The 12,046-nt window shown below is 54.6% G+C and overlaps 1 protein-coding gene across 3 annotated transcripts in view; it reads left to right on the top strand.

Moving 5' to 3' along the window:
• The window catches only part of rspo1 (R-spondin 1), a 216,957-nt gene extending 205,533 nt beyond the window's left edge, over nt 1-11,424 (top strand). For all 3 annotated transcript variants that reach the window (XM_038801181.1, XM_038801183.1, XM_038801184.1), the window contains exon 6: nt 10,737-11,424. In XM_038801181.1, coding sequence (XP_038657109.1) covers nt 10,737-10,906 — 170 coding nt within the window. In that variant the 3' untranslated portion in view covers nt 10,907-11,424. The remainder of the gene's footprint in view (nt 1-10,736) is intronic.
• Nucleotides 11,425-12,046: the final 622 nt, after the last annotated feature.

The following is a 12,046-nucleotide window of genomic DNA, read 5'->3' as shown; positions in this document are numbered from 1 at the left end:
AATCATTTTTGAGCAATGTGCTGCCAAGGTTGGTGGCCCATCCATGGTTGATATCTGCTGTAGAAACACAGTCAGGGTATGTTTGTAAACATTTAGTACAACAGGACTGCTGCAAACCTCAAACATATCTTGTCATCTGATGATAAATGAGTCTCACTTCACTTGCAGTGGTGCCCATTGAACTCAGGAAAGTATAAACATCAACAGCTATATAGTCCCCCTGCAGTGTCTGAATGCTCTCAGTGCAGTTCATCAAACGTCACCTAAAACTATTGTATCATTGAATTCCAACACAAATGCAAAATACTGTGGATGTTGGAAACTTGAAGTAATAACTGAAAGTGCCGGAAAGTATTCAGAAAATCAGGCAACATCTGGGGAGAGAAACAAAGTGCACTGGCTCGTGCCTGGCCCTGCCACCCTGTTTCTCAGGCTGACCCCGAGATGTGCCATTGTTGTTTCGGGGGGTGGGGGACTCAGGAGAGCTGCCGACCACCATTATCTCCCTGTGTGGAGGCTCCGGGTCGCCCCCCAGCTCTCCCTCCTCCCGATCGGTGCCCGTAGGGCCCTGGGGATCACCTCGGGCCAGAGGGGCAGCTGGATTGAGCTCTAGATGCCCCTGCATCATCTGGCTTTGCCAGCGCTGGCAGCTCCCCAACGTCTTCCCCATGGTGATGCCCTCCACGATGCCTATCTGTGAGTGGACCGTGCTCTGCAGTGCCTCTCCAATGCCCACCTGCATCTGGGACACGGGCCTCTGCGAACGGGACATGCTCTAGAGTGCCTGAGCAATACCCGCTTGAGACGAGGACATGTTCCACAGCACCCCGGCAAGGACCACTTGAGACTGGGACACATAGCCCAGCAACTGGGAAACACCTTCGAGGCGCTCAACCATGGCCGTCACTGACTGAGCAACACCTTGGACACCACTATTCATGCTGCTGACATCGTGCTCCAGGCTCGCCACAACGCAAATATGTAGACATAGGTATCGGGGGAAGCATACAGAGTGTAGTGCTGTACAGTGGGGAAGATGGGTGGAGAGATCAGTTCAGTCCACAAGAGGGTCATTCAGGAGTAGCAGTGGGAAAGAAGCTGTTTCTGAATCTGTTAGTACGTGTTCTCAGATTTTTGTATCTTCTGCCTGATGGAAGAGGTTGGAAGAGAGAATATCCCGGATGGGAGGGGTCTTTAATTATGCTGCCCACTTACCCGAAGCAGCGGGAGATATAGAGAGAGGCAATGGATGGGAAGTGGGTTCATGTGATGGATTATGCTGTGTTCGAATCTCTCTGTAGGACCCGCTGAAGTGTCGCTGACATCCACCTCTGAATCTCACAGCCACACCCGATCGACTTGATCAGCTTCGGGGTAGCCTGGTCCAGAGGCTCAGCTGTGTCCCAACATCCGGCAGACTTCAGGCTGCTGTCGTGCCTGGACGTTCCTGCCTCCACCAGACGTGCATCTGCAACTGTGAGGTGCTCCCCAGAATGTGCCCCAGAAGCCTGTCCACTACTTTCGCCCACTGAGGCGTAGGTCTCTGTGGAGGGTAGGAATGACAGCCATTACACACCAATAGTGCCAACCTCGGAGCTCATCTCCAAGGTGTTCACTGGGAGGTGGGAGGGGGGGGGGGGGGGGGGGGGGGGGGGGGGGGGGTTGGGGTGACGCCGGATGGGCTGGCACCAGCAGCTGGAGATCCTGTGGGAGAATGGACATGTGGTCAGTGAGAGGTAAAGATAATGAAAATGAACACAACAGGTCATTTGGGATTGGACCGGTGTACACTCACCTCTGCGCCATTGGCCAAGTTTGACATTGGGACCGATCTACTCTCGGCCATCCGCATGATCTCCAGGCTTCGGAGGGGATAAGGACCCTGAGGTCTGACAACCCGCCACCCATCTGGGCCAATTCCCGCTGATTATGCGGCAACGTCTCCAGCGGGGATACAGAGGGGGCATCATGAGCTGAATACTGCATGCTTCGCAGGTGGGCAAGGGGGGGGTCATGGCAGGGGACAGGTGCAGACAGCACTGCTGGACATGGGTGGTGTGTGCTGGTGGATGCCATGGTGTACCGGGTTTGAGCACAGCATTATGCTTGGGGAGGGGGGTTGGGGGGTGCCAGGTGCAGAATCGCCGGGAGTGGGGAGGAGGCAGGTGCAGAGCCACTGGCCCGGGGGGGGGGGGGGGGGGGGGGGGCAGTGTCGCGGAGACGGGGGGCTGGCAGGCAGTTCCAGTGCCTGGGGTCTGATACCAACTCACCCATTCGGCACGGTGGAGTTCATTGGGCTTCTTGCGGCACTGGGTGAGCTGACGGCCACTTCCACTGCCTTCCAGGCGGTACTGGCTGCCCTGTGGCTGACCCTCTGACCCCATTGTGGAACAGGATATCGCTCTTGGATTCAACTGTATCCATGAGCATGGCCATGTCGACATCCCCAAACCGCGGCCCTGGACTATGCGGTGGCATGGCTGCGTGCTGTCTGTGGTTTGCTCTGCGGGAACCGTTTAAATTCTGCTTCAATTCCTTAGCGGGGAGTTGCCGGGCGTGGTCCTGGTGAATCAGCTGGCATGACAGACTTGATGGTGTAAAGGCCGCGGGACATTGTTAAGTGGCCTAATTAATGTTGGATACCAGTTATGGTTAGATCGCGCACAATGTTAACGTTTGAGGTCAATTATCATTTATTAAGGCTGAGAAAGGAACAGGCTTCAAGCAAAACCAGAGCAAAGGAAAGGGGAGTTGGTGGAGATCTGAGATAAGTAGGGAATCTCTCTCTCTCTATCTCTCTCTCAATCTTTCTGCATCTGACGGTGCATAAGTCAGACTTATTATAATTGTTCCTGGAATAAATCGCTTGTCTGTTGCCAGGGCCTTAGAGCTTGAGGGTCATTCCACGACATCAAGCATAGTCACACTCACACACAGGCAAACTAAGGGTCAATTTAGTGCAGCCAATCCACCTAACCTGCACGTCTTTAGACTGTGGGAGAAAGCCAGAGCACCCAGAAGAAACCCACACAGACACAGAGAGAATGTGCAAACTCCGCACCGACAGTCACCAAGGCTGGAATCGAACCCTGAGTCTCTGACGCTGTGAGGCAGTAGAGCTGACCAATCTGCCGCCATGCTGCCCGTAGGTGGAGGTTGGGGTATTTGAATGATGAAAGAGGTAATGGTGCAAAGCAAAAGGGGGAGGTAATGGGACAAGTGATGCATCAACAAATGAGCCTCGAGGAGCTGGAAGTTCCAACAGTAGAACCTATACCAGTATGTGCCAACCAAAACACAATGGAAGGATTGTTACAAAATGAAGTTGTTGAACTTAGTGTTGCGGCCAGAAGGCTAAAATGCCTCATCAAAAAATTAGCTGATTGAATTTGATAGTTGTAGTTCCATGAGCAGTTTTAGCAGTTTTACAATCGTAGCAGTTAACAGCAAATCAGTTGGAATCGGTCTCTCCAATTCACACTAACTATATCTTACATCGTCCTTCCAGTCTGCACTAATCATCTCATCGCTCCCAGCTCCTGAACTTTATTCCCCCAAAATGGTCCTGTGTAACTTCAAACATCTCCCATCAATTTTATTGCATATTGTCAAAAACTAAGCACCACCAAAGGCATGAAATGTGAGAATTGTCTTGATATTTTTTGCCAAAATAACAGATCTCACGGCTACTATTTATTCACAGTTAATTTACATCAAAGGAAAATCCTACTGTTCCCAATCATGTGCAATCCACTGAACAAAGCTGGCACAGACCAGCATATATTGATCTTAATTTCAGAATGGTGGAGGATGGGGTGGGGGTGGAGAGAGGCAGTTGGGAGGTGGAGGGGTCATATGGACTCTATGGGCGGGGTGGGAAGGGGGGGGGGGGGGGCCGTGAGACCAGATCAGTGTGTGGAGAAGGTGTAAAAATTGTGAATTTGAAGCAGTCATCCAGTTTCAAGACAAAAGAGTCTTCCTTGTCAAGAAAGCAGTTGTTTCTGAACCTTCTTTTTGCATTTCCACACCCGAGTTGAGGTGCTTGAAGAGTCATGTGGCATACCTTTATTAAAGTGACAACAATTCTTTACTTTCGATATTACCACTCAATCTGTATCGTTAAAATCTATGAGCAAGTTGTTGCCAAGAAGGTAGTTTACTTCTATCTTTTGGCCAAGTGCGGGGTTTTTTGGAGGTGTAATGTTGTTCTGCAACTGTTTTTACCATGTAGCTTTAATCCTTCTGCTTAAGTTGTTTTCTTTCCTTTTTAATAATTCTTCTAATTATCTGGCTTGTTCTGAAGAATAATATTCACGCAACGTAACAGAGAAAGAGCTACAAAATCCAAACAGATGTAGGGAGGATGTTTCCATATGCCGGTGTACCTCAGAATTAGAAGTCATGAATGTAAGAAAGTCAGTCGTAAACCCAGCAGTGAGTTCAGGAAAAACTTCTTTACTTAGGGAGTGGGCAGCACGGTAGCATTGCGGATAGCACAATCGCTTCACAGCTCCAGGGTCCCAGGTTCGATACCGGCTTGGGTCACTGTCTGTGCGGAGTCTGCACATCCTCTCCGTGTGTGCGTGGGTTTCCTCCGGGTGTTCCGGTTTCCTCCCACAGTCCAAAGATGTGCAGGTTAGGTGGATTGGCCATGATAAATTGCCCTTAGTGTCCAAAATTGCCCTAAGTGTTGGGTGGGGTTACTGGGTTATGGGGGTAGGTGTTAACCTTGCGTAGGGTGCTCTTTCCAGGAGCTGGTGCAGACTCGATGGGCTGAATGGCCTCCTTCTGCACTGTAAATTCTATGTATTCTATGTTACAACATGGAACTCACTGCCAGGGAGAGTAGTTGAAGGTGACGAGCATGAATACATTCAAGGAGAAACGAGATAACCACAATGAGGGAGAGAAGCTGGAAGGACATGTTGATGGGGTGTGTGTGGGAGGAGGCTCACATGGAGCTTAAACACCAGCAAAGAGCTTTTGAGCTGAATGGTCTGTTTATGGACTGCATCTACTTCGCAGTGGCATGTAATGCATAGAAAAGACAGTGGTGTGAATTCGGTGTGCGAATTCCTCAGAGTGAATTTTAACACAAAGGGCGGATTTTCTGAAACCCCCCTCTGCCCCTGCAGGCGTGTTTTCTGGTGGCAGAGGAAGCTCACCATTGGCCACAGGTGGGGTTCTTCCAGTCCCTCTGATGCCTGCAGCATTTTGCATAGCTTTACCAGGTAACCCGCCATGGGAGGGTCTTCTTTCGGGGAGGGTGGGGGGGGGGGGGGGGGGGGCACCAGTAGATCCCACCAGTGATAAGGGCACAAAAATCCCGGCCAATGCTTTTTGGATGCCATGGGGCTGGATTCTCCGTAGCTCCGCGTCAAAATCGTGAAACGCTATTGGCCGGAAAATCGGCTCCGACGCTAAAATCGATTTTGACGCTGGTTTGGCGGCGATTTCTGATTCGCCAGACCCCCCAACACAACAGAATCGTGGAGCCCGCCGCGCGGCCCGGAGAATCGCATTAGGTGCCCCGACGCCCGATTCTCCGGGGCCTGAGCGATTCTGCGGCCCAGGTGAGTCGAAGTCCCGACGCCGTGGTTCTAACGTCGGGGGAGGGGAGGGGAAGGGGGGGGGGGGTGAACATGCCGAGCAGTCGGGGAGCCCCCATCATGACAGGGTGGTGCTCACGCAATGGGCGCCATACTGCGGCCATCTTGTTGGCCACCCACCCCGGGCGCTGGGTGAACGCCGAGAAAGCGGCCGAATGAGTGGGTGCCGCCCCCCTCCCCAGCCATCTCACCTAACCGGTGACACACACCAGGGTACCACACCGATGGAAGCCCCCAGTGAGGGCAGTGCAGGCACGGGCGCCAGGAGCGGGAGCACCGACGGGGCGTGGGTGGAGGACATGCGTGGCCGGGAAGCGCGGTGCCAACCGGGGCCACATGTGGCAGTTGGTGTGTGCATGGGTGTATGTGCCATTGTAACATTGTGTCCCCTCACCTTCTGCAGATGTTTGGGAACCATTCAGCGATGTTGGTCACCGTGGTGGGGGCCACTGCTCTGCCTGCAACCCTGAGGCAGCGTGAGCACATGTGGCTCAGAGAGGCGGCGGAGGCCGCATCATCAGAGGAGCCGGCTGAAGAGGGGCAGGTGCCAGCCGCTCAGGAGGCCGCCTGCCCGATAGACTGAGGAGGAGGAGGAACAAGACGAGGAGACGGGGGAGGAGGTGGTGGTGGTGGCAAGGAGGGGCCTGATGAGCCCCCTTGTACTGGCACCACATGACCTTTCAAGAACACCCAGACCGGGAATGTAGGAGGAGACTGCGGATGAGCCGGGAAACCGTCACTCACATCTGCCACATGATGGCACACCTGGCACCGCGTGGGATTGGGGGAGACACCCAATACCGGTGGCCATCAAGGTGACATCGCCCTCGTCTTTTACGCCATGGGGTCGTGCCAGTCGCTGAGTGGGGTTCTGTCCAGCATATCGCAGGCATCTGCGCCTTCATGGACGCCCTGTATGCCCTGGCGGATTGGCACATCCAGTTCCCTGTGGACTGTGCCCACCAGGATGCCTGGGCAGCGGGGTTCGCTGTCATCCCCAGGATGCACCTGATCCAGGGGGACATCCATGGGGTCCACGTCGCCCTACGGGCACCGGCGGATGAGAGGCCGATGTTCACGAACAGGAAGGGTTACCATTCCATGAACGTACAGATGGTCTGTGACCACCAGGTGAAGATCCAGCACGTCTGCGCCCGGTACCCAGGCAGTGTGCATGACTTTTATCTTGGCGCAATCATTCATATCCGGCATGTTTGAGGGGCATACCCCCCCCCCCCCCCAACCCCGGCTGCAGGGCTGGTGGCTGGGCGACGGGGTTACCCCCGTTGCGGTCATGGCTGATGACACCAATACGGAGGCCATAGACCAATGTGGAGAACCGCTACAATGATGCACATGCAGCGACCAGGGGTGTGGGGGAGAGATGCTTCAGGGTGCAGAAGATGCGCTTCAGGTGCCTGGACCGCTCTGGAGGGGCCCTTGAGTACAAGGCCATGAGGGTCGGCAGCGTTGTTGTTGTCTGCTGCGTCCTCCACAATATAGCCCAGCAGAGGGGCGATGTGCTGGAGGAGGATGAGGGATAATAAGTGGGACATGGGGGATGGACATGGACGTGGAGGCTGCACTACGCCACCAGCAGGGCCAGCGAGCACGGGACGCTTTATTCGATGCACGTTTCACCAACTAGAGGGCGGGGTTGTGGGGTAGTGGCAGGGACACCACAATACCGCACCCCCTCACCACCGACCACCATTACCTCCCAAACCACCACTGAACCACCCGCGTGCACACCACCCCTCCATTATGTATACACCTGCGGCAGAACGAGCTCGGGGCACTGGGTTGACGGTGACAGCGGGTCTTGCCCATGGGACGGAGGGAGATGACCACCCATGCTGCGATGAGCTCCGAGCTCCACATCGCTAGACAATGTCTGACTCATGCCCACAGTAGCACCTCATACCTTGGTGATCCCTGCATGCGAGCTGGCCAGTCCATCATACGGCCCTGTCGAATCGCTGGGGACGGGGTGATGGGGACAGCCGGGGGGGACCTACTGGGCTGCACTCTTCCATCACCCCTCACCCACAGTGGCCATCACTGACCGCCCCAACTACCCACCCATCAGACAGAGCACAGAGGCAGCTTTCATCGGTGTTAACAGGTGTTTAATGTGAAGAGGTATATACAGTCTGTGCCCGAGCCCCTATAGCTAAACTGTGCCCTGCACCCATGTCAACTTAACTGGTGTCTAGCTTTCTGGCCTTACGGGCCTTAATACTACGTCCAGGTGGTTCCCCAGATGGTACAGCAGGAGTGGAGGCAGCCTGTTGTGATTCGTGCCCTGCAACGAGGGTCCCCTTTGGCACGTTTCCTGGGGTGGCCCGGCCTGGATGGGCCTAGCTGCGCCTTGGGCATCCTGGCTGGCATGGTGCCGCCGTGTACTGCCCGCTGCCCACCAAATACACCAAGGAAATGAGGGGGGGAGTCCGAGGTGCTGCGGTGTTCCGGCACCTTTCCTGTAGGAGATGCCGACATGGCCCTTAGCGTCTCCTCCTCCCTCGGGGTATTGATTGCCCCTGGGCTTCTCCATGGCATCGGGGTGTGAGCGGAGCCGTGCCCCGAGGTCCCCCCGCCACCTGGCGGCGCCAGTCCTGGAGGCCCTCACTGGTATCGACCAGGGTCTGTATGTTAGCGGCCGTGGAGCTCAGGGAGTGCGCCATCTCTGCGATGACGGCCCAACCTGGGCAATGGAGCCAATGCTCTCATTCATGGCCTTCTGAGACTGGGCCATGGCCTGCTGAGACTGGGCCATGGCCTGCTGAGACTGGGCCATGGCCTGCTGAGACTGAGCCATGGCCTGCTGAGACTGGGCCATGGCCTGCTGCGACTGGGCCATGGCCTGCTGAGACTGGGCCATGGCCTGCTGCGACTGGGCCATGGCCTGCTGAGACTGGGCCATGGCCTGCTGAGACTGGGCCATGGCCTGCTGAGACTGGGCCACTGCCTGCTGAGACTGGGCCATGGCCTGCTGCGACTGGGCCATGGCCTGCTGAGACTGGGCCATGGCCTGCTGAGGCTGGGCCATGGCCTGCTGAGACTGGGCCATGGCCTGCTGAGACTGGGCCATGGCCTGCTGAGACTGGGCCATGGCCTGCTGAGACTGGGCCATGGCCTGCTGAGACTGGGCCATGGCCTGCTGCGACTGGGCCATACTGAGGAGCGCCGCTGCAATCTGCAGCTGGCTCTGGCACATGGCTGCCTGTGAGCGGGCAGCCATGTACTGGCCGCAGCCTTTGCCTGCACAGATAGCCCAGGCCTTGCAAAACCTGACCCATGTCCGACAACTTCGCCCCCAGTGCCTCCACCGCGGACGCCACCTGTGCAGTTTTGGCCTGGGTGGCACGCATGACCGGCACCACTCCTTGCTCTTGTAGGTGGTTGGACTCCTCAACCTGCATCTGCGGGTGCTGGAAGCCGGCCGTCACCCCCTCCTCTGGTCTCTGGGTTGCTGACTGCACCTGATCTATGGGTTGAAGTGGATATTCCAGGAAACCGGGACCCATCTGGGCGGCAGCTGGGGCCAGGCTTCCCTCCAACCGTCCAGCCCCTCAGCTGCTCCTACCTTCAGCTGCTGTACCGGAACGACAGTGTGGTGGGCACCAGTGAGTGCCCCGGAAGCTTCCTCACTAAAGAACCCAGCCGAGGTGATAGTCTCTGAGATGGTGGAGGGTGTAGGAGATTGCAGTGACGGAAAGTCTATGCCATCATTGGACCCGAAGTCCGGGGTCTCCTAAGTCGTGTTGAGCTGTGTGTAGTCCCCTGTTTGGCTGGGCCGGACCATCACTGGCTGGTCCTGCAAGACACAAGACAGCATGTATAGTTAGACAGTCAGACGGGGGTGAGACGTGAGGGGGGTAGGGTGAAGGGGGTGGCATGAGGGTGGGGTTATTCACATATGTGTTGTGAGGGGCTGCATACATGCAGGGGCTACTCACTTGGCGGCGCGTCTCAGCCCTCTGCATCGGCAACCTCCCGCTCCTCCAGTCCGCCAACAATGTCCATTGCCCTCTGCTCGGGCACGGTGAGGGGACGCTGGTCTTCCAGTCCGCCTCCAGTCTTCCCCGCTCCTGACGGTTGTGCGCGGACTTCTCTTGGCGGGGTGTTGGGGGTGGGGGGGGGGGGGGGGGCAAACACAAACAGCAACAGTGTTAGATGGTCCGATGCATGCAACCCAGGGGTTGGGTCTCTGATGGCATCTGTGGCCAGGGCACCCAGCCATTGTGGCTGGCATGGGTGGGTACAGCCATGTGGGTCAGGGTGGGGGTGGAACCATCACCCTGAGGGAGGGGAGGGAAGGTCATATGTGTGTGGGGGGAGGGTGGTTGCTGCCAGGGGCACAGTGCTGGGTACTCACCCTGGCTCCCCTGAGGAGTTGTTCAGCTTCTTTCTGCACTGGCCACCGGCCCGACGGCGCTGACGGCCTTGGCCGCCTCCACCCAGGCACTGCGAACAATGCGCCTGCTGTCCTCCACCCCGGCCCGGGGTACAACACCAGCCTCCTCTCCTCCAAGGTGCCCAGGAGGGTCTCCAACTCGCTGTCATTAAATTGTGGCACTGCTCGTCTGGTGGCCATCTTGTCTGCGACGCTGAGTGTGTGGGGGGGGGGGAAATGCTTCTGAGCAGCCGTGGCGTCACGTCACGTCAATGACGGAATCGGCGAATAGGTGGGCACTCCCTTGGGTGCTTCACATTCCGCCCATGCTAGCCCCTTGTGGGCCGTTGAATAGCTCCACCTGTGGGCCCGTTGACGCCATCGTGAAACTCCACGGTTTTCACCACGGCGTCAACACTTAGCCCCATCTTCGGAGAAACCGGCCCATTTAAAAGCTCGCTGTGCTCAACTAGCAAAAAGAACTAAAGCACTGAATGTTTGAGTTTAACAACAATTTCACGGTATAATTACAAATATATGGAGGAAGTCAACAATTAAATCCACTTGTGACATTGCTGCTTGTAGGTTTTGTGTCATGTAACTCTGGACTGTATTCCATTCCCTGTAGTCACTCACCACTGATCCTGAAAATAGTATGGTGGCTCTTATTCCGTTTTCAGCTGAGCAGTGGTAACTCCTTGCAATGCTAATGACATGTGTTTCTGTCACAGGCCGGGGGAAAGGCAACGGAAGAAAAGAGAAACCGGGGAAGAGAGGCAAACAACGGAACAGAGAAAATGGCAACAGGCAGAGCAAGAAGGAAAACAAGCCTGGGAATAAGAAAAAGAAAGGGCAGCCTGGGAAGACCCCTCCTGCCACAACCCCCAGCCCCGTGCCATAGCAGCCTTATTTCAACGCAAACACTTCAATGCTGATACATATAAGTCGGCTTTTCTGAACTGGAGCGCTGCTACAGAGAGGAATAAATACAAGGCTCTTGTTTCCCTCACTGTTTAAGATAAGAAGTGAAGTTATTGTTTTGATGACTTAAGTAATGGAGATCCATTGCACCTGGCTTCAGTGTATACCTGAAAATGGAACGAAATGGGAATTAAATAGTTCAGTGGATCTTTCAGAGGACTGTGTTAGGAACTTTCATCAAAACGATGGCTGAATATTGTAGAACAGGTCAACTGCAGAACTAATGGAGGTGACTGGTTCTGGGGGAGGGGGAGAGTGACTGGCAAAAAGGCTTCTGGAAATGTGCAAATATTTCTGCACCAATTTTGGGCAGTTGGTTCCTGCATTGAATGAAAGATGTAAACTTAATTTCCTGACAGAATGTTAGAATTATGCATCATTAAACTGCTTTAAAATATATTTCAAATGAAAATAAGGCAATAAAAACATATAACAATTTTCAAGTGATTAATTATTGCGATGGTTGCCTGATAATGGATCAGGTTTTCTGTGGTGCCACTCCTGAATGATTTTGTGGTACATGTTTTCTATATAACTTTGAAAATCAAAGGGCAGCACGGTGGCCTAGTGGTTAGCACAGCTGCCTCACGGCGCTGAGGTCCCAGGTTCGATCTCGGCTCTGGGTCACTGTCCGTGTGGAGTTTGCACATTCTCCCCGTGTCTGCGTGGGTTTCACCCCCACAACCCAAAAATGTGCAGAGTAGGTGGATTGGCCACACTAAATTGCCCCTTAATTGGAAAAAATAATTGGATAATCTAAAGTTAAAAAATAAATAAATAAATAAATAAAAGCATTGAAAATCAAGGCTGCTGTAGTCCTGCAGAGCTTGGTAACTGATATGAAAGTGTTGTCACACAACAGTTCCCCCAGACATCCACTTGAGAAAAATATTAAAACCCTCAAACGATGGGCAGCACGGTGGCCTAGTGGTTAGCACAACCGTCTCATGGCGCTGAGGTCCCAGGTTCGATCCCGGCTCTGGGTCACTGTCCGTGTGGAGTTTGCACATTCTCCCCGTGTCTGCATGGGTTTCGCCCCCACAACCCAAAAACGTGCAAG

This window comes from Scyliorhinus canicula, chromosome 1, assembly GCF_902713615.1.
Source record: "Scyliorhinus canicula chromosome 1, sScyCan1.1, whole genome shotgun sequence".
NCBI classification, from domain to species: Eukaryota; Metazoa; Chordata; class Chondrichthyes; order Carcharhiniformes; family Scyliorhinidae; genus Scyliorhinus; species Scyliorhinus canicula.
Note: the sequence above shows the minus strand (reverse complement) of the source record. Positions and strands in the feature narration are given on the sequence as shown.